This window comes from Rhipicephalus microplus, chromosome 9, assembly GCF_043290135.1.
Source record: "Rhipicephalus microplus isolate Deutch F79 chromosome 9, USDA_Rmic, whole genome shotgun sequence".
NCBI classification, from domain to species: domain Eukaryota; kingdom Metazoa; phylum Arthropoda; class Arachnida; order Ixodida; family Ixodidae; genus Rhipicephalus; species Rhipicephalus microplus.
Window position 1 is genome coordinate 95280823 of NC_134708.1, and position 27752 is coordinate 95308574.

General features: G+C 44.8%; 1 protein-coding gene and 1 long non-coding RNA gene across 5 annotated transcripts in view; both read right to left on the minus strand.

Annotated features, from left to right (window-relative positions):
• Positions 1-21765, minus strand: part of LOC142772020 (uncharacterized) — a 61084-nt gene extending 39319 nt beyond the window's left edge. Inside the window, exon 1 of one of the 3 annotated variants that reach the window (XM_075874092.1) lies at positions 19354-21765. In XM_075874092.1, the coding sequence (XP_075730207.1) occupies positions 19354-19383 (30 nt within the window). In that variant the 5' untranslated portion in view covers positions 19384-21765. Of the gene's footprint in view, positions 1-2590; positions 4799-19353 lie in introns of those variants that run through there. The other 2 variants (XM_075874093.1, XM_075874091.1) reach the window with 2 other exon arrangements.
• A 5479-nt stretch (positions 21766-27244) lies between these two features.
• LOC142772022 (uncharacterized) overlaps positions 27245-27752 on the minus strand; it is a 32484-nt gene continuing 31976 nt past the window's right edge. For both annotated transcript variants that reach the window (XR_012886248.1, XR_012886247.1), the window contains one exon: positions 27245-27685. This is a non-coding gene — a long non-coding RNA (uncharacterized LOC142772022). The remainder of the gene's footprint in view (positions 27686-27752) is intronic.

Here is a 27752-nt window from a genome sequence, read left to right on the forward strand (position 1 = left end):
CGTTTTCTTGCCATGTGGAAGGTCCATGCTTCGCTTTCAGTTTGACTGAAAATTTGATTTTATTTTTGGCTTCATCTTTTTAAATTATTTGCTAACACATATTATGAACAATTACTGCTCGCAACCAACAATGCCGAGATCGATGCTGTCACCGGAATTCCTGCGAAAGATACTCAAGTGATCCTTTCGCATTAAGTGTTGCCACACTTAAAAGACAATCCACCTTTGTAACCAGCTAATTGCTTGCAACCAGCTACACAGGTATGCATCCATGAACAGCCATACTTTTTAAATAACAGAGGTAAAGAAAAACTTGACATTACCGAGGTGTCTTATTTGCAAAGCGTGACCACAGTGCTGAAGTTACCGAGAATCGACAAAAGACAGTGGCCTGTTTCTCTTCTTTCTATACTAAGAAATCCTGAAATACCAACTAGTTTAAACCAGCAACCTTTAGTGTCACTCAGCCATTCACATGGCCATTTATTCATTGATATGATCAATCTGAGCAGAAGAAAACTCTTTAAGGTTGACGAAACTGATATATGTTTACCACTACTACATTATGTTTGTCGAATGGTTTTCTCAAAAACATTCGTGAAGTTTTTTTCAATTGAGTGAGGCCTGCCACCGAATCATGTTCGGTTTCCTCGCAATTTCTCCATATTAGCAAGAATTTCGTGATTTATTACGGTAAATAATGCCGCCCTCATTTTAAAGTGAGGAAAACAAGAAAATCTAGCAAAATCTTCTCACTAGCGCAATAAATGGCGCTTCATTTCTTTACTGAAAGGAAATACTATAACCTATAAAATTAAAGTTGGGCAACTTTCGTAGAACATAGTTTAAGCATATGAAAGCCTAGAACATTATATACTATTTACTCCAGATGGCCGTTCTATAAATTTAGCCAACATTGTTTGATAGAGTTATATGGCCATCGATTCTTAATGACCTAGCTTCAAAGACACAGTGGGGCTCAAACCTGGGTCTGCTAGGTGCCAGCCCAATATTTTACCACTGAGCTACACCGATGCTTGTGATTTGCTGACAAACTTGCTTCAGGCAGGCTTGATGTCGGGAAGGCAATTGCTTTAATAGGACCTAAAAAGTGTTTTAAAATAGCGAAAGAGCAACCAGTCGTCGCATAATGCGAATGGCGTAACGAGTGGGTCATCAAATGCCCCAAACCACCACAAAAGCTTGTTCTTGTTCTCCTATTAACTAGGGCGCATGCACACTTCAGCCATAATTCCTCGCCGTCGTCAGCCACTGCATGAACAATTGGCACAAAATTTCAAGTGTTTGGTGGATACCACACTTCACAGATGAATGATGAAAAATAATATAGCGAATGCCAGCTTACTACCAAAAAGTTCATTATTATTGCCCTCGTGGGTAACAAGCAAATGTGCTTGCAATAATTACCCAATTAGTGCTTTGAAAAGGCTCTGAAAGGCCGCTCTTTCACTTTTCGCTCTGACTGTGCTGCGCCTATACCGCGCAGGCCCGGCGTTTTCTTAATGTGCCTGACATTACATGCCATACAAGTTAGGAAAACAACAAAACTTTCTACAGCATACCGCACAATATTATTCAAAAACACTCGAAGAGACACCTACTAGCAACACTGCTCACTATAGAGTCATTGTGATTATGTTCCTAAACGTGAACCATTTCATTCATTTCTTGTATTACAACAATAATATTCAAAAACACATGAAGAGGCACGTACTAACAACATTGCTCACTATAGAGTCATTGTGATTGTGTTCCTAAACGTGAACCATTTCATTCATTCATTGTATTACCACTTTTATAATATATATCACGGAGATATGTTGAACTGCTTTCTCCGTTTTTAGCTTCTTGTTTTCAAAACATTAAGATTTCGTCTCGGTAAATTCAGTTCCAAGCAAGTTTCATTTTTTCGTGTAATAATCGCACGCCGTGTTTTATTAGGAACTGTTATGTTCAAGTAAGTTCATAGGGTTTCGCACACTAATACTTAGAGGGAAGTGTGGCACCACAGTCTATGTGAATTTCTTAAGGAGCACTGTTATAGCGCTGGGAATGATGGTATACGTGTCTGCAAGGCTTGTATTGGGTGGTTTTGTGCGAGGCTTCGGCTCAAAAGTGCATACGACTGCGTAAACAGGGGTTCTCTAAAACAAAACGTTTATAAGCAGATCTCATTCACGGGTATCATATTCCAAAATAAAAGTCCACTTACCATGATGGCACAAACAAATGGTGAAAAAAAACAGACGACATAAAAGTGGCGGAAGGTACGCTCGCTTTGTCGTCTGCCGGCGAAGTCTAGCGGCCATTGGTTGCTTCTTACGTTTCACAAAATTTTAAATCGACGCAGAAGGTTCGAGTGGTAAATAAACCCCAGGACCTCCTTTAGTACTAGTGGTGGATAAAGAATTGAACTGAATTGAATTGAACATACGATTTACAACTTTTGTAAATTTCATGTGTCATATTCTTACAAGTATTTCAAGAAACATTAGTCATTATAACAACGTGCGTATGCCTTAATGCTCAATCCTGTGACTTTTCCAACTGCACGAACATGTTGACTTACTTGCTTCACGTCACAGTGCATACGATGCTCTGGAGAAGTATATATCGGAGGGGGCATTTCAGCAGCTAAAAACAAGAATATGGCTAATAGTGACACATCATGCATCGTAACGGAAATACAGACCAAGAAGACAGGGATGGAACGAGCACAAACACGTTCTGCCTTCCGCTTGAGGTTAGTGTACGCCTGCTGACTGGGATTCTAACGTGAATTGTACAGTGGCAGCCATTTCTTAGAGTATGAGACATTCCCGCAGTATATTCTCCTCCTTCACAAACAATAGGTATGCACAGTGTCACATTGTTAGGGTCATTTTTTCAGGCACAATGCCATCGATACACTTTAGAAATTGTTAGCAGTGCGACGACAAATGTACGGCTTAGAGGTAAGTGATTCTATAGAAGAACCGAGAGCGATTATTGTAAAACGAGCGCCATATGCCTAACATTTTATTTATAGAATAACTCGACACTCTGTTATCCTTATAAATTACTGCTCTTTTTTAAATGCTGAAAAAAATCTGCCTTACGCGCTGTCTGAGGAATTTCTGTACAGTTCAAGATAACCGGCTTACACACTAGCCTTGTACCTTTACTCGAATTATGTGTTTCATTTTTTTATTTATTTACACCCTTCAAAATTAAGTTCCTATTGTTTAAATTGATCGTGCTTTCAATAGAATGCTTTGTGCAATCCCATTCCGCAGGCATATGTTTCGCAACTGTGTGACGGATTACTACACAATATGTGTTCACAAACAGGTATGAGTGGAAACCAGAAGTTCCTTGAAGGGCATCTTAGGTTTCGAGGAAAGGCGGAATCTATAGTGAAACCCACTCCCTGTGTACATCCGTCATCAACCAATTCATTTTTGAGCCAGACAAATTCGCACGAGCCTATCGAAGTAGCGAAGTTATCGCACGCCCCAGCCACACATCGGGTGCTTGCCGGTTGTACGATACTCACGTGGTATACCCACGTCGTTTAAATAATGCGCACCATGGAAGTTTCATGGTTTGCTGACTCTTCGGAGAAAACCCCACGGAGTGCTTGTTATTCATGCTCGTGAGTGTTCAGTGCAGCTCAAATGACACAAAGGGGCACATTGGCGCTTTATTTGACTATCACATTGCACAGTGGTCATACGCGGCGATTTTTCACCCTGCCCTCTGCCGTTTGTATAACGAAAACGCGTAAGAAGCGCTTTATAGGCGTAGGACTCGTTGGTTCATGCCGGCTATGGGCTGCACAAGCATTTAAGCTTAGCTTAATGATTCGTGCATTGGTCGACGGCTCGTTAACAGTGCGACTGCTTTCACAGTATTCGCAGTATTCACGGGAAACATTCCGAAGAATGTGCACCTCATATACAACGTACACAACGTTCAGAGCCAAGAATGCCGCTTAAGAAAAACCGTAAGGAACCAGGCATGCTTTTTGTAGACGCCGCCCGGTATTTTTGAAATATGGACGTCAATAATAGGGTTGTGAGTGGATCTCTCTTCTTAATGGCGGTCGGAGACACGAAAGCTAGGACCGTGACAGCGGGCTCCCTAAGGACCAAGTCGTCGGAGTCAGCCTGAAAAATGGTCACTGCACTGACCGTAACCAATGGTGGAAAACAAGACAGATTGATATACAGTGACTCCAAGGTGGGATTAGAAATTGCACAAAGCGATGGGTCTCTATCAAAGCAGACAATGCCCTGAACCGCAGAGCATACGCCTTCCCGAACGGCAAAATTATAACGGAATACCTCAATTGTATCCCGGCTCTCAAGGGAGAAGTAAACACACAAGATGCGAGCATCCTACCCAACCTCAAAGGAAAGACCTTCAGAACCTCACGAGAACACACCCGCTATGGCTCGGGCAGCGACGGCCCGACAACCCGTACATACCACGGAAGGGGGGGACGCCTCCAGTGTAGGCGATGAGGAAGATGGAGGAGGTAGTAACAATCATGAATATGGCATAACAGACGACAGAGTCAGACTGGCTACGTACAATTACATACTGGCATTCTATAATCAAGAATGAGAACACTTACAGCGCACAAGCAGCTAGACAGAGAGGCAGGTTAGTGGGAAGAAACTTTATTCCTGAAATAATGAAAATAGAAACGCCAGGCCTTCATGGAAGGTGCAGCACAGTCACAGCGAAAGCTAGAAGAGTGGCCTTTCAGAGCCTTTTTTAAGCACTAATTGAATAACTGCTGCAAGCACACTTCCTGGGTTCCCAAAACAGCAATTTTAACAAAACTTTTTGCGTAGTGAACCAGCATTTGCTCTGCTATTTCTCGACATTCTTCTGGGAAGCGTTGTGTCCACTAAACACTTGCAGGGAGTTTCGTGCCAGTTGTTTCTGCAGTGGCTGATGCCGATGAAGGATTATGCCTGAAGTGGGTATGCGCTACATTTCACAGATGATCAAGAACAAGCTTTTGTAATGGGTTGGAGTATCGGACAACCCACTCGTTACGCTATTCGCATTGTGCGACAACTGGGTGTTGTTTTGCTGTTTTAAAATGCTTTATTACTCATATTACCGCGATTCCTTTCCCGAAATCAAGCTCGTCTAAAGCAAGTTTGCGAACATCTTCCAAGCACCGGCATGGCTCAGTGGTAGAATATTGGACTGACGCGCAGCATGCCTGGGTTCAAGCCCCACAGTGTCATTGGTACTAGGTTGTTCGACTAATTTCGCGCGCTGTGATTAAGGAAACCGGCGGTAGTGATGTGGCGACGGCGGCGCGCATTTACGGCACCGTGCGTGACCCAAGTTTTTATCTCATATTTGCTTTCACTGTAAAACACAAACAAAGCTGTGCCTGTTGCACTGAAGTGTTGTAGGCTACCGAAGTAATAAAAAATTGAATAGAACAAGTCTCAAACGTTAGTTTCCAAGAAAAAAAGAGAGAGAAAGACACGAAAAAACCTCAGGTTGAAAGGGTCATTACATTGTCTACTATCTCCATAGGAACGAGCGGTGACTCATGTTGTCATTCATTGACAGACTCGGAGCAGTTCCGGTAATACTTTCTTCTGCTCTATGTGGAGCAAGTCTATTACATTGGCTGATTGAGAGTGCTCCTTGTGTGTTCCATTGGCGATATGAAGCAGCTACATTGCGAGATCCCCTTCTCAGAGCAACTTTTTCCGCTTTGACAAAATCAGCGGATTCGACCAGAAGTCGCAAGCGTCTTGTGCCTCGAAACACTGCCAACTTTGGTCGCGCCAACTAACGCCTGGCATCTCGCGCCAGAGCTCACTCACGTTTTGATAGCGCAGCGTCGCAATCCCAGCGTGCCCACTCAAGCAAGGACAAAAGCACGTGCATCACATTTACATTCTGACCCGGTCATTTGCTTCAGAGGGAGTGCGTGTGTTCTGTTGGTAGATTCCTTTATGTTGCCCTTTGCCAGAGTTGAGTGCGCCGGCGCAGAGTTCATGGGTCACTCGTACTCCGCCAATGAATGATGCCATCAGCGATATACTGTAAAAATCAATCAATTTAACGCAATGTCAGACGAGTTTTCGAGGTATACAAATGCGAGTCAAGTTTGAAGCTCACATATCCCGTTAATCCCTTTCATCCAGCAGTTCACCAGCGCCATATTTTCCTCTAGGTGCGTTCGTGAGAAACTTTCTGGTGGATACATATGTGCATATGCAATTCTAGTAAAGCTTTGTAGTGGCACGAGTGACACTCTTGTTGCTCTTCATGCATATCCAGTAAAGCACTTAATTCCAGCAGTTAGAGAGAAAGAGAGAGAGAGAGAAATATATAATGAAAAGCAGAGAATGTAGCCAACATACGCTAATCGCTGACTTGCTGCTATGGCTTTGGAAGGAGATTGGGGATTGAAAATACGGATAGCAAGAGAGAGGAAAGACAAGATGTTAAAATAGAAGACAGAATAACACATGAAGAAAAAATGAGTCTAAATTTTTGTCCATTCGTTGAGGATGTGCGATGATAGTTTCTCACTGCACGGCTTTAAGGTTGCGCGAAAGATTGTCGAGCTGACCGACACTGTTCCAATACACAAATAAATGTTTCATAACTGCCAGAAGTTAGCAGTTTTTAAAATATTTAGCAAATGTGTTTTAAAATTAGGCTTTTGTGAAATAAGTGTTCCTGGTTCAAGTTAATAGTTATATTTGATACATATAATATTGCAACGTCAGTTTACTTAAAGTAAGGCAAATTAGGTATTAGGGTCAATAATAAAAGTAATTGATTCACTTCATTGAAAGAGTAGGCACGTTTTTGTGAGCACTCAGGATCGTCAGTGCCTGGCAGATAACATCTCAACCCCGAGTTTCCTGCTATGTCGCTTTTGAAATCCCCTTTGGCAGTCCAGCAATACTCGAAGTTAACACTAAGGAATACAGCGGAGATTATGAACATCAAACTGCTAGCACGACTCATAGACCCATTAGTCTTGCATTATATTTACTGTACTAATTTCAAACTTTTATTTCCGCCTCAGTCTATTTTCCTGAGAATCAAGCGGAAGTTCCTCTCCAACATAAAGATTGGCATTGCACGAGTTCGTGCAGTACTATTTTTATTATACTCTTCCTGCTGCCAGACTTGCATCTAAACTTAGTAGAGGGAAAGTTAGCCAGTTAGTAGGTTTGGATTGTTATCTGTTGACTCATGCTACTTTTCGGATTCAATTTTCCAGTTGCTGGAGTCTGTTTGCTTTTTTTAGTGTACTCATTTCTTTAGTTTTAACCTAGTATGTTTTGAGGCTACCATGATGTTGCAAAGTACCTTTGTTTTTGTAGGATCTTTAATGTTTTAGTGCAATGGTGGTGCAGGGAAAGCATTATCAATAGCGTGGATTTTTATCTAAACGCACAATCGGTGCTTACAGCCAAATTAGAATTAAATGCACATTACATTTTGTTTGACAAATCTTGTGATATTCTCATGCAGAGAACATTACAGAGATTGGTCACTTCGTCTGTTCGCAGTTTAATTATTAGAAAGCCTATTCATATTTGCATGGCTGATTCACATGCCGAGCTATCGTATACTAGACTAAACTAATGTCTGCACTACACATCATCTTTTCGTTAATTATAAAGGCATTAAAAAATGTTAGATCAACAGTAGCGCCATGTATTCTGTGATGCTTGAAAATTTGATAGCTTGCAATGTAGCTTATGGTCCGCTTTGTCAACAGCATACCTCAGGATACTGAATGTGCTCTTTGGCTTTATGCTAGTATTGTGTTGTTATACCTGATGGTTGCTAGGGCATTTTCTTGATTTATGAATAATTCTGTGCTATGTGCGGGGCTTGCTGTTTTTCATCCTATGCAGCGAGACCCGATTGACATCATCAGGGCTCACTGCTTCAACCATGTGTTGGACCTGTCATTGCCCGAAGATGTGCCCTTAAGGCATGCGAACACAGCATGCATAAGCACAGCATGCATGTTTGTCGCAGCATGCATGAACATGCATGAACACAGCATGCATGTTTGTGAACACAGCATGCATGAACACAGCATGCGAACACAGCATGCATGAACACAGCATGCATGTTTGTCGTCTGCATAAGCAGACGACAAACAGGTTTATTTGAAAAAGAAGCTTGTCTTGCGGAGGCGGATTTCCGGGCCGAAGTGTTGCTGTAGTGGCTGCGTTTTCGATGAAGGCGGAAATCCTTTAGGTGTGTCCTTTCGGATCTAGGTGCGCATTAAAATACTAGATGGGCAAAATCTCTGGAGAACTCCAATACGGCACCCCTGATAATCACGCTTTGGTTTTGTGACACCAGACCCCAACAGCTCTTATACTATTGCTAAAGCGCTGTGCGTTTCTTTGGGAGGCTTCATTTGTTCATTATCAGGTTTGAAGTAAATCACAAGTTTTGTTTAGTGACCCTTAACACCTTGCTCTTGTTTCAGCTACTTGCCCCCCCCCCCTTTAACGTAATGATTTAACAATTTAGAGCAAAAATAAAATTTGAGAGTAACATGTGCTTACACTTCCCATTTTTGTAACTTTTTTTAAATATCAGATGCAAGAATTGAGAATTTCATTTAGTTATTTAGTTAATTGAGTGTTATTTAGTTATTTCATTTAGTTTAATTTCATTTGGAAGATAGTTTGTAGCAATCGTAAATATAATCTTCAGAGTTAATTTTATCCTTAAAAACACTACCCTACAGGACACACTTTGTCTTCGATTTCGATAAAAAAATTCAAATGTGTATCTCGCTCTATTTTCGCTAATAAGTTGAAAGCTTAAGAAAAGTAAACTGACAGCTGCTCATTCATAGCACAAAGTCACAAGTAAATCAATGCATATTTTTGGAAAGTTTTTGAGATGCTTTAGAAAAAGTGCTTTTTAATTTGCCGTATCGTGCGTCCTTGCTATTTGAGTTGTCGATTGATTTACCGAGTTGGCAATGGGCAAAGGAGCAAAAGACTTTCGGTGTAACCTTGTGATGTCAATTCTTGAATGAGGCGGTCTTTCATGTTCAAGTCTTACACCTGTGATAAGCCTGTATTAGCCTGAGGCTTAACAGCTGCATTTGCTCAAGTACTCACTAACATCTTGCTACAGTGGGTGGCATTAAAGTTGACTGAGCTGAATTTACTGTTTCAAAATGCAGGTGAAACTTTCAACTTGGGTGTTGGCTTGTACATAGTAGATTGAATAGCAAAGATGCTGAATACCTCTGTCTGAGAGAAAAGTTTTAAACACTTGTGACTGGAGACCTGATTATAGGCATATACCTGTTTTGTTTTTTGCATTTCTATCATGTAGTTTTGATATATGAGCATGAACTAGAGGCTGAGACTGGTTTTCATAGTGTTTTATAGTGCCTGTAAATGCCTTTTTGACGTCTGTGCCTAAAGTTCAATACGTTCCTATAAAATATTTTCCAAATTGGTGCATATATTAAGCCTACTTAGGCCTAAATTGTGCTTTCGAGTACATTTGAAAACCGGTGTTCATGTTAACGCGCAAAATTTAGCTTTAGGAATTCTATGGGGTGCAACCTATCTCAGAAGTTTCAGCCCTGTCAAGGCCACAAGGCCTCTTAGCAAATAAGAATTCCTATTAGCCCCTACACACAGGAATTCATTCACGTCGTGTCATCTGCTCGTCATCTCCTAGGCATCTGTCCACATGCGTACGAAACGAGAGGAGATGTGCAGCTTTAGGATGATAGAATGAATGTATCCGAATGCTGTTTCTACTTCCTTTTCAATACCGCTGCTAAGTCAAGACTGCACCAGTATTTCAGGGAGCCCTGGCGATTGGAGAGCACCTGAAGTATTACACAGAAGTGGTAGGTGAGCACAGGCTGCTCAAGCAAAAATGTAGAGCACACAAGAACGTCCGCGCTTTTCTAAAGGACCCGCTTGTTCTTGCAAAACCGAACTTTCCCCTAAACATTACAATGATTGTGCAGCCTTTCTTGACTGTTTTCCAGTGTGATTCTCCCAAAAGCTTTGTATCGAAAGAGATTGCAAGTGTCTTGAGCAAGCGCCTCGCACGTAAGAGGTCCATGGTTCGAATCCCGGCGCGGCGCAGTTCTCAACAGGATATAAAAATCCGCGTGGCGATGAAACTACAATGAAAGGCCTAGGGTGCGGCCTCACCGGTGACAACTGCCGGTAACGCACTCCCTCACTAGAGAAAGATTGGCCACCCTGTTGCAGTATCTGGCCGCTACCTCTCACATGCATACATCAATTAACTCATGGCCCTCAGTCCCCAGCAGCTTCAATGCAACTGACTACGGCGGCGGTCAGATTTGCAACGCAGCAGAGGGTGCTAAGAATGTCTGCTTCCGGACAGGCCACCATTGGAACCTGAACTTGGCAACGTTTAACGCTAGAACTTTATCTAGTAAGTCAAGTCTAGCTGTACTATTCGAGGAGCTAGAGGGTGGTAAATGGAATATAATAAGGCTCAGTGAGGTTAGAAGCAGAGATGAGGCCTATACGGTGCTACAGAATGGGCACGTTCTTTGCTATCGGGGCCTGGCTGACAGAGGAGAACGGGGAGTGGGGTTCCTTATTCAAAGAAACATAGCTGGCAACATAGAGGAATACTACTGCAATAATGAAAGGGTGGTAGGTATCGTAATTACACTCAATAAGAGATACAAGATAAAAGTGGTACAGGCTTACGCGCCTACATCCAGCCATGATGACGCTTCAATTGAAAGCTTCTTTGAAGACGTGGAATCAGCAATGAGTAGGGTAAAATCGCGGTATACTATTTTGATCGGAGACTTTATCGCGAAGGTAGGGAAGAAGCAAGCTGGAGACCACGCAGTGGGAGATCATGGCATTGGTACTAGCAATGCCAAAGGAGATCAACTAGTAGAATTCGCAGAACGCAATCATTTACGTTTTTTGAATACCTTCTGCCGAACACGAGAAAACCGTAAATTGGCATGGAGGAGCCCTAATGGTGAAAATAAGACCGAAACGGACTTTATAGTTATTGCGCACCCTGGCACCACGCAGATGTGGAAGTGCTTGGAAAGGTACGATGCAGTGGCCGTATAACGGTACGGTTTTGAATCCGCCTAGACTTGAAAAAGGAACGACAGAAACTGATACGCAAAAATCCAATCAGTGAGCTAGCACTGAGAAGGAAAATAGAGCAGTTCAGAGTCTCACCTCTGAACAGGTACTCGGCTCTTTATCGATGAAACCAGCCTTATCGTTGACCCAATGAATGATAATCTGGCGAGTAACAATATGGAGTGCGCAGTGGAAGTTGGAGGTACGGTACTTCGACAGGACACTGGGAAGCTGTCGCATGAGACGAAAAACTCATTAGAAAGCGTCAAAACATGAAAGTCTCAAGGAGAACAGACAAAATAAAACTGGCAGAGCTTTCGAAGTTGATTATCAAGCGTGAGGCGTCAGATGTAAGAAGGTATAACATGGAAAGAATTGAACATGCTCTGAAAAATGAAGGAAGTGTCAAAGCAGTGACGAGGAAACTTGGGATAGGTAGAAACCGGATGTATGCACTACGGGACAAAGCAGGCAAAATAACTACCAATATGGATGGGATAATTAAAATAGCGGAGGAGTTTACAGAGACCTGTACAGTAGCCGGGACAACGGTAACCTTAATACTATAAGAACTAGCAGTAACCCCGATCACACCCCACCAGTAATGGTAGAAGTCAGAAAAGCCTTGTAGAGCATGCAAAGAGGTAAAGCTACTGGTGAGGACCAGGTAACATCAGATCTGCTGAAAGATGGAGGAGAGATTGTGTTAGAAAAACTAGCCACCCCATTTACGAGGTGCCTTCTGACGGGAAGAGTACCGAAGTCTTGGAAGGATGTTGACATCATCTTAATACATAGGAAAGGAGATGGCGAGGACTGGAAGAATTACAGGCTGATCAGCTTGCTCTCCGTAGAATACAAGCTGTTTGCAAAGGTTATTGCTAACATAGTGAGTGAGTGAACAACGTTATTCACTTCCTGCAGGTTACCGGGCTGGGTTCCCACCTAGGAGCTGGTTTAAAGACCATTTCTTTCAGGAGCTTCTTTGGCTTGCTGGATTACCCAGAGTTGATTATCTAGTCCTGAGCTGAGCAGCGTGGTCCGCCAACGCTTCCGTAGGTTCTCATTGGAGGCCACGTTTCTCGTTTTGCCAATTAGTGCTGGACACTCCCAGAGAATATGCGCTAATGTGGCCTTATTACTAGAATACTTGCACGAATTGGTCATATACATGTCGGGGTAAATGTGTTTCATAATTACGGGATTGGTGTGGGTGCCTGTTTGTAATTGCCGCCATTGAACGAACTGGGCCCGGTTGGGCTCAGGGTAAGGCGGGGAGTATTCCCATCGTTGAAATTTATATTGTTCGATACTGTCGTTGAATTTGGTAAGTCTATCCCCCCACTCCCACTTCTCCACAACTGAGTCCGTACGGGAAGTGTCAACCACTGACGTTGCCTGGAACGTGAGACCTCGAGCCACGTCACGCACCACTTCGTTAAGATTGACGTCCGTGTGGTCGACGGGTGTGTGGACGGGAAACCAGAGAATGCATGCAATTTGGTCATCAGAGCAGGCTTTGCCTTTTGTAAGGACTTTCAGCGTCACTGGAGAAATCTTACCATTTGCGAAAATTTGGACTGCTGTTTGTGAATCACTGATAATATATTGGGCATTGTATGAGCTATGGCGAGCACAACAGTGACCTCCTCAGCTGTATCTCCGTGGTTTGTATTGATTGAAGCGCTGCTTATGCATTTTTCCGTGTGGTCTACAACCGCAGAAACAAAGCGGTGATAGTTTCGTTCGATAGCGCGCTGCATCGACGAAGACCGCCTCCTTATTGCTTCCTTAAGTTCGGTGCATAATTTTGGCTCTACTGATTCTTCTACTTTTGTTGTGATCAGGGTGAATGTTTTTTTAGTAATGGTGGTATGATGAGTTCAGTGCGGATTTCGCGTGGTATGCCGCATTTCATACCATGCTGTGCGTGGTAAGAAATGCCGAGACTGTAGAGAATTTGGCGACCTGCTTTCCTATTGCTCAAGCGCTCGTACTGCAAGATCTGTTGCGCTTCAATTACTTATTCAACTGTGTAATGAAGGCCTAGTTTAAGAAGTAGTTCCGTGCTGGTACTGTGCCGAAGCCCTAGCGCCTGTTTGTAAACTCGTCAGATGAGTGCGCTGAGTTTAGCTTTTTCCGCCGCGAACCATCGATGGTAGGCAGCGACATAAGTAATGTGGCTGAGCACAAAGGAGTGGATAAGCCGGAGAATACTACATTCCTTCATGCCCTGATGTTTATTACTTATTCTTTTAATGAGTCACATCGTTTGCGCAACTTTGGCTTCTGATTTCAGTATTATCTCACCATTTGTGCATTTGCTTTCAACCAAAAAACCTAAAACCCGCATTTTATTGACTGTCGGTATGACGCGTCCATCAGCTGTCTTCAGGGTAATGTCTGTGTATGAGCTTGTTGGACTGCCTCTGGGTTTGGGGCGGTATAAGAAGAGTTCGGACTTTTCTGCCGAACACGAAAGCCCTGTTCCGCGTAGGTATTGTTCCGCTACGTTTACCGCTTCTTGTAACCGTTGTTCTATAGAGCCATCGCTGTCATCACATATCCCGGCGGTAATATCGTCAGCATGTATGCTGTGATGCAGCCCGGGAATCATGGACAGTTTTGAGGGCAAACGGAGGAGAGCTAAGTTGAATAACATGGGAGATATCACGGAGCCCTGTGGAGTTCCTGCACTTCCTATGGGTATCTCAGATGATGTGAGTGCGCCCACTTGGACTACAGTTTGTCGGTTTGTAAGGAAGTCATGAATATAGTTATCGATTCGAGTTCTGAGATTTAAGGCGTTAACTTGTTGGAGTATTGTATTGTGTGTAATGCTATCGAATGATTTCTAAACCTAGTACAGCTTTAGCTGAGTGGGTCGTGGTGTCTATGATTTGGTGCTTCAATTAAAACATAGTGTCCTGGCATGAAAGGTGCCTTCGGAAACCTAACATGGTGCACGGAAGAACGTAATTGTCTTCAAGGTAATTTGTTAGTCGAGCTAAGAAGGCGTGCTCCATGAGTTTTCCTATGCAGGAAGTTAGAGAGATGGGTCTAAGGTTGTGAATGTTCAGTTGATTCTCCGGTTTGCGGATAACAATAATCTTGGCAACCTTCCATTGTGGGGGTAAACGTCCTGTGGTCCAGCATGCGTTATTCTAGTCCGTAAGGTGACTAATAGATTCATCGTCTAGGTTACGTAATGTGTTGTTCGTAATAGAGTCAAAACCAGGAGCGGATTTGGTATTAAGGCGGTGTAGTACAGCGTGAATCTCTGCTCCCAAAAATTCTTTATCAAGAGTTGCATTTGTCTGCCCGGTATAATCTGGGTGTAATTCAGAAAGTGCTTGGGAAATATGTGTGTTTGCTATCTCTCGCAAGAGTTTCTCCTCTGTACCTGTGTAATCATGGACTAGCTTATTGATATGTTGACAGTGGATTGCTTTGTTGTTCTCAGGGTCTAATAGATGACGGAGAAAGTGCCATATTTTTCCGAAACCTATTTCTTTGTTCATTGAGTTGTAAATGTCATGCCACTGTTGCTAGCTTAATTTTTCAGCATATTTTTCGATCTCTGTGTTGAGGAGCGCTATACGTTTCCGAAGGTTCCTGTTTATTTTTGGGTTTTCCACCTCTTTTGGAGTGATTGTCTCGCTTCCCACATATGTAGAAGTTGGCTATCAATCTTCTCAAGGTGCGCCTCTGGGGGCACTGTTTGTGTAGCTTGTCAATGTCATGTCTTAAAGTGTTGGTTCAATGTTCAATATCATCGATGTGTGAGACATTATTTTCTCATGACTTGCGGAGCTTTGCCCAGTCGACTAGCTTATGTTGTTTTCCTGCCGATTTGGGAGGGCCCCCTCTTTTGTGGATATCGATGATGTAGTGGTCACTGCCTAAAGCCTCTAGTGTGTTACGACATGTTGTTGTGGGTGCATGTTTGACGAATGTGAGATCTGGTGTAGTGTCCTTGCTAGAACTGGTGCCGGCACGGGTAGGCGCACTTGGATTCGTGGTGAGAGTTAAGCTTTCGTTTTGGGTGTCGAGCCAGAGATCACGACCTTTTGGGTGAGCGTAAGAATATCCCCAAGCTGTATATGGAGCATTAAAATCACCTCTTATTATAATAAAATTGAAACCTACGATGTTGAGAGCGCTTTTAAAGAGGGTGCCAAACCTGTGTTTTTTGTGTTTAGGGTTACTGTATACGTTAACTACGAAGAGGCTAGCGTGTGTTTTGTGGTGTGGTATGAGATCAATTAGAATGTTACTGACGTGCCTAATTTTAGTATCGTGTTGTATAACACTATGGTATCTGCAAACTAGGGCTATAAGAGTGGTAGTATCTTCAGCGGCACAGCCAATTGTGCGGTAGCCTGCTAATTTGGTCAAACTATGCGACTCCTGTAGAATAATAATATCTAGCTTGTTCTTATCACGGATATATTGGGTTAAAACAGCTTTTTAATTCTCGTAGCTTCAACCATTCCACTGCCAAATGCTCTACGTATGTTGCTTAGCCATGGTGAGGAGTGGGGGGTATAAATTTTGCCGGCTGAATGAAACCGGTGGTTGGCGAAATGAGATGCGATATTGAGTTCCGGGCGCCATTCCTTTCGATGCCTGCAAGAAGGTACACAACTCCACTGCTATTATTCTTTGGTTAAAGTGCTCATTTTACTGTTGTAATTATTGGGTATGCATATCTACATGATCGGTGAGTGTAGGTATGAGGCGAGACGTTGTGGTGATCCACGCACTGAATTCTTTAACTGATTTTATCAGGTCAATAAGAGTAGGAATCCTGATAGCAGTGCGTGTAGGTCTGTCCTGACTATTCGAGCTTTCCCTTTTGCGTTTTGGAGGGGGGGGGGTTGCCTCCTTCTCCATTTGTTCCAGATGTGTTTCAGGCATAATTTGGGGGGGGGGGGGTATTTACTGGGTGTTGTTTTGAGTTTCTAAATTTACGAAGTTCCTCTTCAAGCATGTGGTTTTCCTTGCTTAAAGCGTTCATTTTCTGATTGCATTGACTATGCATTTGTTTGAGTTGAACTATCTCTGCCTCTAACTTTTTCAATGAGTTTTGAGATGTGGCCTCCTCAGACCAATGCTGCGTTCCCGCGACCACGTCTGCCCACCTCAATTCGTGTGGTCCTGGTGTTCGGCTCCGTGACCTGAGTACGGACCTTGAATGGGAGCGGGATTTGGGCCGGCCCCGGCCTCGTTGTGGTGGAGGAGGAAGGGTGTCCTGCTCATTTGCATCGTTGCTGCTGGCTGTAGGCTTAGGCGAAACTTGTTTTCGGCGCTCCCTCCGTCGACGTGTCACGATGTAAGGGGTCTTGTAGCGTGCCCTGCAAGTCCTGTCGGCTCTCTGGTGGTTGCTTTCACAGAGTTGGCATGTGGGTGTACACTGGTGGTCTTTCGGGGGGTTCGGCACCTCGAAACCTCGACATATACGATCTTGGTGATTCGGACACACATCCGTGCGGTGTTCCAGTCTGCCACAATGATAGCATGTATCGACTTGTTTCCGGTATAGGGTGCATCGGAGTAGAGCTCCACCGTAGCGAACGTACGTCGGTACCCTGAATACCTCGAACAGCACGATCACTGCCGTTGTGTTACTCGGCCTTTTAGCAGCCAATGCCGTGGGATTTCCGGGTGTGACAATGCTGGCGGTGATGTCGCAGGCGCTATCTTCCAGGGGGATGCCGCGTATTACGCCTTTGGAAGTATAGTCCAGCGCCGCCTCGTAGGCACTGGTCTCACACGTGTTCTTGCCGACCGTGATGTGGGTTATACGTTGATATTTAACAGCATGTGCCTCGACGGGTCTACTCAAGACGATGATACTTTGTTTGTATATTAGGGCAGACCATGTCGTTATCTTGAGCTTCTTTCGGGATTGATGCTGCTTGGTAGACGCTGGTTGCTATGCGGACAGCTCATTGATCAGCGATGCGGAGGCCCCCTCTTGGACGTATAACTATTTTGTAGTCACCTCGAGGTAAATGTGGCATGCAACTTGCTTTGATGAGTTGTCGTAGATTCTGCTCACCTTGTTTCTTGTTGTAGTTGCCATCTGCAGTCCCCATGCGGGGAGCCAACGCTTGGCCACGATTTGACTACCGTGAGCCTACTGTCCGCCACCCTGCGTTTTCTTCAAGATCATTACTAGAGACCTCTTCACCATCCACGGTAACTTCCATCTTGGTAGAAAACTGCGGCGTTTCAGGCGCATCGACAGGTGCTTCCTTGCGACCACTTATTTGCGCAGCAGCGTTTGGGGCATCGGCAGCGGCGGCAGCCGCGCATGTGCGCGTCCCAGCTCTCGATATGAAGGCTCCGATGTTTCAATTACCGTGCTGTAGAGAAAACTTGACTTCCCAACTTGATTGCGGTGTCAGATGAGTGCTGGTGACTAGCTGGATCTTGTGGTACCAAATACTTGTGGGTATTCGGTGATTTTCGCTGCAAGCTCATGCGTTGAAATCAGAGCTGACGTGAACACGCGTCCGCTCGCTTCGGCAATCGCAGTGCCCTACCTTGCTAACAGAGTTAATAAAACATTAAAATTCAATCAACCAAAGAAACAAGCAGGATTTCGAACAGGCTACTTAATAATCGTCCACATTCATGATATCAATCAGGTAATGAAGAAATGCTCAGAATATAGCCAACCGCTTACATAGCCTTCATAGATTACGAGAAGGCGTTTGATTCAGTAGAAATATCAGCCGTCATGCAGACACTGCGGAATCAGGGCGTAGATGAAGTATATATAAACATTCTGGAAGAAATCTACAGGGGATCAACTGCTACCATAGTGCTTCATAAAGAAAGCAACAGGATACTAATCAAGAAGGGTGTAAGGCACGGGGACACAATCTCACCAATGCTATATACCGCGTGCTTACAGGAGGTTTTCAGAAGCCTAGAATGGGAACAGTTAGGGATAAGAGTTACTGGAGAGTACCTTAGTAACGTGCGCTTCGTCGATGACATTGCATTGCTGAGTAACTCAGGGGACAAATTTCTGCTGATGATTAGTGAATTAGACAAGGAGAGCAGAAACGTAGGTCTATAAATTAATCTGCATAACACGAAAGTAATTTACAACCTCGGAAGGGAGCAGCGCTCCGAGATAGGTAATAGAGCTCTTAGAGTTGTAAAAGACTATGTCTACATAGGGCAGGTAATATCCGAGGAGCCGAACCACGAGACTGAAGTAACTAGAAGAATAAGAATGGGGTGGAGCACATTTGGCAAGCACTCTCAAATCATGACAGGTAGATTGCCACTATCCCTCAAGAGGAAGGTACATAACAGCTGTTAAAGACAGCTTTAGTTGCGCGTCCGCTACAGCTATATGGATGCATTCTGCCATTGGGATGACTTTCATGGTATACGTGCGCAGAGTTTCTGTGGATGGGTAACATGAATTTAATATGAAGAACGTGCATGCCGTTCACTTCTATATAGTGCCTAGAGTCTAGTCACTATTGGCCGCGAGGGCCTCCACTAGAGAGGCCAACGCTGCGATCGTTTCGACTTCACAATAGGGTAGTAGTTGTGGAATACGGCAGCTTTTCTTTCGCGACACCACTTGCATCGTCTCCCATGGCTGCACCGGTTTGTATTTGCAGTTTTACTTTGCAAAATAGACACGTAAGTGCCACCGGGGGGATCAATGTCTAGTTTGCTTGCCCGTATTATCAGGTCTAGCAGCTTCTTCAAGTACTGAGCTTCAAAACAAAGAGAAGCATGCACGGTGTCTACAGCAGACACACAGAAAATGCGGTGTTCTAACAGACAACACAACCGGCATCCTATGAGCGACGTCATCACGTAGGTGGCGGCACGCCTTGACTACAGCTTCAAGAGCATCTGCACGGGACGACACGCCCGAGGTGATTTTCACTACAGCTTCTTGTAGAAGTATGCAAAAATACGCGAGTTAGTAAACCGGAGAGCCCTCCCAGCTAGACAGTGCTACGCTGACGGATACTACTAAATTGAAGTGCGTAGACGCGTGATTTTGGCAATTTCGGATGAGGACATTCATCTGCGGATGCGTCCTCATAGCGTCTGCTGTGAAATAGAATTTTCGTGTTTTTTATATCTATATAACGGCGTCTGATGTGGCGCAGCTGCCGTATTTCAGGACGCGGGAAAGACACGGACTCACCGAAAAAGACACCGACTCTCGTCGTCTCATCGCTCCAATGCTGAACTCCCCCTCTTTCCCCTGAAAAAAATGAAAACAAGGAAAAAAGAGCGGACCGCTAGGGAAAGGCACAGCCACGATCCTAGCGTAACGGTATTGGTGTCGCGTAAGCCGTATCAGGCAAAAACAGGATAAGGACCCCACTAAGAAATACTGTGGCTAGTGCATTCGCCATCTCAGTGAGATATATGCCACGATGGCCTGGTACCCATAAGAGCTGCAGTTTTTGCAAGTTTGTTGGTATGAGTTGTCGAAACGTGTGCATAAGTGCTAAGTTGGTTCCTGAAGACAGAGCAGCACATACTAAATAAGAATCTGTAATTACGACTACTTTCGATTAGCCCAAAGAAAGTTTCCGTAGTGCCAGTACAATAGCAAATAATTCTGCTATGAATATTGGTGTGTATTCTAGAAGCCTAACCAAAAAGGACCAGTCAAGGGAACGTGGAAGGTACCTGCCCCAGGCTTTTTATTTGATACGGATGCATCATCAGTCGCAATTATGTTGTTCATGTTCACGTGTGCCGAGTAATCCTGAAGCCGATCATTTAAATATTGAAATGGCATTTGCTTTTCGTAAGAGGGATAATTATTCTCGAATTCTCTCTGAATGTCTAAATTGAAGTTACTTGTTGAGAAATTATGTTTGGTTTTGACCTTCAGTGGTTCTAGCACCGCTTGAACGAACATGATCTGTGGGCAGTGGATACGTGACCACCAAGTTTCAAAAAATAAGCTTGGCTCTTTGAAAAAAAAAGCTTAGAACAATTCTCTCTGGAGCAAAGTGCATAGTTTTAAAAATGTTTGGATAGTAAGCATCTTGAATCCATTCAACAATGACGGTAGACGCGCTTCCATGTATAGCACATTGTTAGCAACAAACTTGGGCAGTCCAAGGCACAGTCATAAAGCTTTCCTTTCTAATAGTATTAGAGGTCTAATTTCGGAAGTCGCACTGCTCGAAAATAAGACACAGCTGAATTCTATGATAGGACGCATGTACATTTTATAGATCATTGCCAATGTATTTCTTCGCAACCCTGTTTTTCAGTTGCTGAGCTTGCATAACCACCACATGGCTCGTGTTGCTTTGGACCCAATGTGATCAATGTGACTTTTCCAATTTAACAAGCTGTTATATATGATGGCTAAGTATTTGAGTGAATCTACCTGGGGAATCTTCTCTGTACCATACATCGGAGAGATGTTGACAGGATCGCTGAACGAGCACGCTAGAAGCGCGCTTTTGTTTACGTTTAGAGACATTCGTATTTTTTCAAGTCATTCCTCTATCATGTTTAGGTAATTCTGTAATGTCTAATAAAGTATTTGCAGATCACTGTTTGTCACAAAGAAAGCAATGTCATTTGCATACACATAATAATGAATATCGCTATGTGTTGGAATCGAACTGAGGAAAATGTTAAACAACACTGGTGAGAGCACTGCCCTCTGTGGTACGTGGCCCCTGTGGCTCAGGCATGAAAGCCACGTGGCTGTCTTCTTCTTTAGTGCAGCAGCTGGCCAAATCTAGCGTGGTGCCTCAAGGTAACGCGGAGAAACTCGGTGGTGTTCTGCCATGACGGAGAAAGAATGGAGGGTGGTACGGCGGACAGCAGCACGGCGATTCACAGCTTGTGCCAGCGTTGTTGCTGGGTGAATTATACTGACTTAGATATCAACGCCACATGAGGGAAGGTTGAGAGTTTCCGCACCTGCGCTCGCGCGATAGCTCAAATGGTCTAGCTGAGACCATCTGAATGAAATGTTTGAACAGCTGCACCAACCGGAATCAGCTATCAATTACAGTATCTCGTGCGCATTTATAGTGCCTGCTTGACTACTGTTGGCGTTACATGCAACTTTTGAGTTCGGTGTAGGGTAATTGAGATGCGTGACTTGTGAAACGTTCATTTATATTTTTGAGCGAGGAGCACTGAATACTTTCATTTTGAGCAGCATTGCTTTTGACTATGGCATTTGCTACAATTTCCATGATATCTTGCTTGTGTATCTACCGCAGTTCTTTTCATTTTTCTATGAAACAGCTTTACGCCTCGCAAAATAAATATGAATAATGCTAACGTAAACATATCGTTGCAAAATGCGCCAGAACGGAGCATCAAGGAGCTTGCGCAATAGATGGTCAGAACGACGAAGTAAAGATAGGCGCGCTCTAGAGAGGGACAACTTTGTTTCAATGCTGAATAAATGGGTCGTATTCGTCTAACGTCTGCGGACCGGTTCTTTGTTACAATAAGTGCACGAAACCCGGGATCAGCCCCTTTGGAGGCTACCCTGAACGTCACGACCATGGCGACCGCTGACGATTTTCGGAAGAAACGCGGTTTGATCAGAGCTGGTATCACTTGAGCCCTAGTTCTGTTATCACACCTGCGGTAGCAACCGGATCTTGATGCCTCCCAGATTACCGGCCACATGGATTTCCTGAAGGATAAAGTAGCAGCACTTCTGAGGCTCGACGACGTCAACCTGGTGGTAACGGACGAGAAAACCTGGATCATGAAGTGAAGAGCGCAAACGAGTACAATACAAGGATTTTTTACGCCATGCCACGAGCCAAGTTCTGGCTACAGAAACGTGAGAAGGCAGCCACAACACAGTCACGAGCCACTGGACCCGGGCTAAGCAACCTAGAAGCCTTGAACGTTGCGCTTGACGTGAACGTTGCGCTTGACCTTGAGCTCTCTGGTAGTCAGGAGGCGGTGTGCTTTGTGCTTGCGGAGTTCGTACCGAGGCGGGGCCCGGTCTAGAAGATAACCGCCAGGGCCATCCCAGTAAGGTGGTCAACGCCTGGGCTTGCCTGTACACCACCGAGAACAGCGTACCGCCCGTCTGCCGCGAACAAACCTGAGACAGCGTCTCGCTCCGAGACCAGAACAACAGCTGGCCGTGACGAACGCCGCTTCAGACCAACGTGGGGGCAAGATGGGGCGATGCCCAGTCCAGGACGCACCCGAGGACTTCAACGCCGGGACGAGGCCCGGACACGGAGGGTCAGAACGAGCAGCCGGGGCGTGGCCCGAACTTGTCCTTGCTCTATGCTTTCTGGGGTTAGCCGAGCTGTCCCCGTGGCTCGGGAGCTTTTTCACGTGGTACGCGCACGAGCACGCGCATAGGCGCGCTCATAGTTTTACCGCTATCACCATCATGATGATTCCCGCGCACCTTGAAATACTAAATCAGCCCCGCACACCGATTTTCTACGTAAAAGCATGACGCACACTCTCCAGGGCAGCGTTATTTTACCACAGTGCGGCTTCGAAGCCAATTCGATGATTCAAAGAGAACCTTAGAAGCGTTAACGATTCTTGAAATTTGCTCAGCCAGAAGCCTACCACTTGACTTCAACATTTCACACCTACTTTTCGAACGGGAGCACAACGTAGCTGAGCGATTTCAACAGAGTACGTGGCGACAGGACAAGATCAGAGCCCTAATAGAATCATGCGCCTATTGACAAGTCACAAGTGACACGATCGATCGCTTCAGCGCAAGTACACCCGCCATCGAAACCAGCTTCGGATGGATGGTGCAAAGCCCTTTAAAGTCCAACAGCCAATTCTCAACAACTGCATTTATTGTTCGACACGGCTGACAACTATGACATATTGTCAATGTGGCACCTCGATGCAATCGCGATCAACGCCACCTGTTTCCGGACAATCATAAGTGCAAAAGTGACCCCCACATGCCTGCATTTAAGAAGGACATCTCCAAGCAAGATGGCCGTTATCAAGCGCCTTTGATGGTCGAACCGCTGAGGTTACCACACTCTAAATAAATATCGAGTAAAAGGGGTGTCATTTTGTCCCACAACAATAATCGGGATCAGGTTTGTGTGCGCTTCCTTTCTTGAATACTCGGCGCTGGCCACTTTTCTATTGAGAATGCAATGAAACCCTGATAATGGGCATGTCGATCGTGACCGGAATGTACCGAGTGCGAGGTGATAGCGCAAGGATGGAACGCAATATAGATGACGATTATTGTTGTGGGACAAAAAGACACCTTTTTACTCGCTCTTTTTTTAGAGTGCATCCAGTAGCAACAATCGCCGACTGACCGAACGTCGACTGCGAATTCAAATTAATCGTTTCTGACAGCAGCCATCACTGCTAGAAAAATGCGACCAAGCAATTTCAGCTTCTTTCAACAATGATCATGCCGAAAAGGTACCACACGAGCAGCTAGTCAAGGCCAATATCTATTATATGCCCCATCATGCCGTGGTTTGTCATGAGGCTGTAACAGCAAAACTTCGCGTCGTATTTACGCATCATCGCATGAAGCTGGTCATGTTTGCCCTAACGATTTACTCTCCAAAGTCATAAAACTAGGGTCAGATGTCATCCAACTCCTATGAAATGTTCGCTGCCACCCTGTGGCTCTCGCTGCCAATATAGAAAAAGCATATCTGCAGCTTGTCATTCGGCCTGAAGATCAAGACCTGTTACGCTTTCTCAGGCTGGAAAGATTACCGACTGAGGATGAGCCCATTCCATCCACAACGACGTGGTGAATGACGAAGCTTTTGTTAGGAGCGGCATCTAGCCCATTACATTAAGCCGCTACACTTCAACACCACTTATCATATTGTAAGCAGAAATACCCAACTACGGTTGCTCTCTTAGAACAGGCCTTCTGGGTGGACGACCTTCTTGTAGGACTACCGATCACGCAGAGGGCATTGAATGTGTATGAGGAAACAAAGCGGATGTTCAGGAAGGCCAGCATGAAGCTTTGCAAATGGGCTTCTAATTGTGACAGCTTGAAGGAGCGATTCCTCCACGATAAATGTGCTATTGAAGATGAAGCAAGCAACAGTCACACGGTGGAGATTCTGGGAGTTCCTTGGAATGGTGACAGCTTCCTCTTCACAAATGAACATGATGCTACTTTCACATCTGCGAAGCCTGCGATCAAACGCGTGGCGCCGCAAATGTTGGCCAGAGTCTATGACCGCTTGAGATACCTCAGCTCATTTACCGCAAAAGCCAAGATTGTAGTCCAAGATTTTGGAAGACAAACCTTGCATGGGACGCCATCATGCCAGATGAAGAGCAAGCCAAGTGGAACAGCTAATGTTCAGACATGACTGGCACAACATCTGTCCTTATCCCACGATACGTGTTCCTGAGAGACGATGTCAAGCCATTCACAATAGAGCTGCATACTTTCCCTGGTGCCAGTCCAAGAGTGTATGGCATCTGCTTTACACGCCTGTTAATGAGCAAGGGTACACACTTGCTCCGCTCAAGATGGTGTCCCTTCCACACCTGGAGCTCTTCGCGTGCGTAATCGCAACGCGGCTAAGCTGCTACGTCAAAAAATGCTTTTTCTTCAACGCGTTCTTCTGGACAGATTTGCTGGACAGCAGAACACAGAAGATTCACTGGAAGAGGGCTTGCTGGTAGAGGGTTCTTCTGGACAGATTCGCTGGTGGCACTCCACTGGATAAACGGTTCATCAACCAAACCATACCCTTTTAGATGCGGAGCATCTTATACTCGCGCCTTGTAGTGCGCCGTCCGCGCCGTCCACGCCGTCCGCACCGCTTCTCGAACATTCGACAGCTGACGCGCGCGCATGCGCCGTCGCGCCGTCGCCCACTCTTCCACCATCTGTGCATCCCTTCCTCCTGTACACACCGCGCGCGCTTCACTCCTCCACCATCTGTGCACCCTTCCTCCTCTACACACCGCGTTCGACATCTACAATTCTCCTGATTCTCCAGTGGACGCGCATGTGGCGTCGCGCTTCGAGAACATTCAACAGCTGACAGTGCATGCGCCGTCGTGCTGTGTATATACTCAAGGTCGGCGCTCGCTCGCTCAGTTGCCGCTCGTCGGTTGGTTTGTACGGTGCGTCGACGTCCAAGGTCGCGGTGAAATGAATTCCAACGAATCCACAAACACAATGATCGACGTCCCTTCGACCAGCGCCACCCTTTCGCATACGTGTGTACGTGTTCACTCATTTAACACCCCCTCCTACAACCACGTTAACCAATTTAGCCATCGACCCAAGTAAGTCGCAATTTAACACCCCATTTCACAACCACGTTAACCAATTTAGCCATCGACCCAAGTAAGTCGCACTTTAACACCCCGTTAACCAATTATATGGTCCGCATCCTCCTCAGTGTTCCCCCGAGGGAAGCTGCGGGCAATTTTTTTAGCGCATCGAGTTGCTGAGATAGCACAATTCACCAATTTATCACAATGGTTTTATTGTAGCAGCAAGTACAATCCCGCTGACGTTATAACTTGTAGAGCATCACTTACTAGTCTCATCGAATCTAATAAGTGGTGGCACGGCCCAACTTGGCTCTCTCACCAAGGGAAACAGTTTGAAGGTGCAAGCAACTCCAAGAATTGCACCACAATGACAATTATTTCATTGGAGGAATCGAGCGATTTTGAATGTCCGTCTATGCCAAACACATCCGTTTTTCCATCGGGTGTTTTCCTCCGTCAATGCATTTTGCGCGTAGAATACTACAGCTCTATTACAAGGCTGCTACGAGTCACCACATGGATCAAGTGCTTCGTCCGTAATGCTTAGCGACACCTTCCATCAATATTAGGACCTATCACGGTGGACGAGTTATTAAAGGCTGGTCATTATTGACTACAGATCATTGAAGAACAATCTTTTCTAGACATAGTTCTTGCGCTGTGCAAGGGTCAGCTCTTACCCTGAGCGTTTGTCTGTTTTTGGATAATGAGAGCCTTGTTCACGTTGGCACACGGCTGGACCACCTTTGTGATAATCACGACATACGCCATCCCATTCGCCAGGCAGATAATAAGCTCACCAGCTTTATCGTATCAGCGGCACACATGCGTACTATCCACGGAGATGTAAGCAACATTACCGGAACTTATGGAGTGCTTTTGGCTGCTGGAAGAACGTCAGACAGTAAAAAAGATAATTTCAAAATGCAGGATTTGTGAACGTAGGAAAGAAGCAGCAGTACCTGCACCTATGGCCCCTCTACCTCGCCAGAGAATCAGTGAAGCAAGCCAAATCACCATTGTCGAGATCGATTACTGTGTGCCCTTACACGTTAAACTAGCAAGTGGTTCATCAAAGTCCTACGTCCTTCTTTTTTCATGTGCAGTAACACGGGTGGTACATCTAGAACTAACCTCTGGCATGACTGCCGCAACAACAATGCTCACCTTCCGCCATCTCCCTCTAACGTCTGTGGACCAGTTGCTTGTTACACATAATATCAGAACATTTATGTTGCGACTGTGTTTGTTTGTTTTTCTTGTGCAGAAGTGGGAAATCTTCGATCAATAATAATTGCAAACAATTTCATAAAATTCTTTCCCACAACCGTCTCGCCAGAGAAGTAATTCCAGCCCCCACCCCAATTTGACCAAGCCTCAGGCGAGCACATTCAGACTACTTCAAACCCGTTCATATCCTACTTCTCAATCCCTTTGCCGGATAGACACCAACGATTCAGAGTCGTGCGCCGAATGTGGTGAAGACTCACGTTCTTTTATTCACATGCTCTGGCTGTGCCGAGCCTTTAACGCCTCTCCGCCTATCAATAAGGAGCAATTGAATGCATCTTTAATGAGCAGCAGTCTTAATAGACAACTCTAGGTCGTCCAAGGGGCCCATGACATCGCGACGGAACTTTGACTTCCGAGAGACGCAATGCGGGTTTTTTGGTAGCTCATCTTTGGTAGGTTTCCTTGTAGCGCACGTAAACAAGGGGAAGAAATTAGGACACATGCCGACGGGTACAGCGCTGTATCTGTCTGCGAGTGTCCTGATTTCTTCCTGTTGTTTACGTGCGCTACAAGGAAAATTTGACTTCCAGTCCCATTGTGAGTGGAGCCACTGACTTAACATGGCGGGAGGCTCATAGCTCCTTCAATTGTCGTTCCCTCAAGACCTAAATATAATTCATATCATGTCATTCTTTAGGTTGGTGTAAAATGCAGTCTTGTGTAACATTACAAGTTGAACACGAGAAAAATATACTCAGTGTGCTTCCTTTTTCACGTGTAAGCACCCCTGTAGCATCTCTCCAATTATAGGCAATAAATGTAAAATATTTTATTTATTCAAGAACATTGCTGGAATCACTATAGTTATTGCAGAAACACATGCTGACAGTTTGGGTTGTATGAATAATATGCAACTCTTCGTTGTCTTGCCTTATCGAATTGTCTTTTACAATCTCCATGAGGTACTACACGTACTAGTGAGGAATTTCTCACGCGAACTTCGTAACGTATCCCGTCGTCTAAAAGGAAAAAAAAGAACAGCGATTAAACGCAGCAAAGACTCGAATATACGAGTTTAAGGTTAAC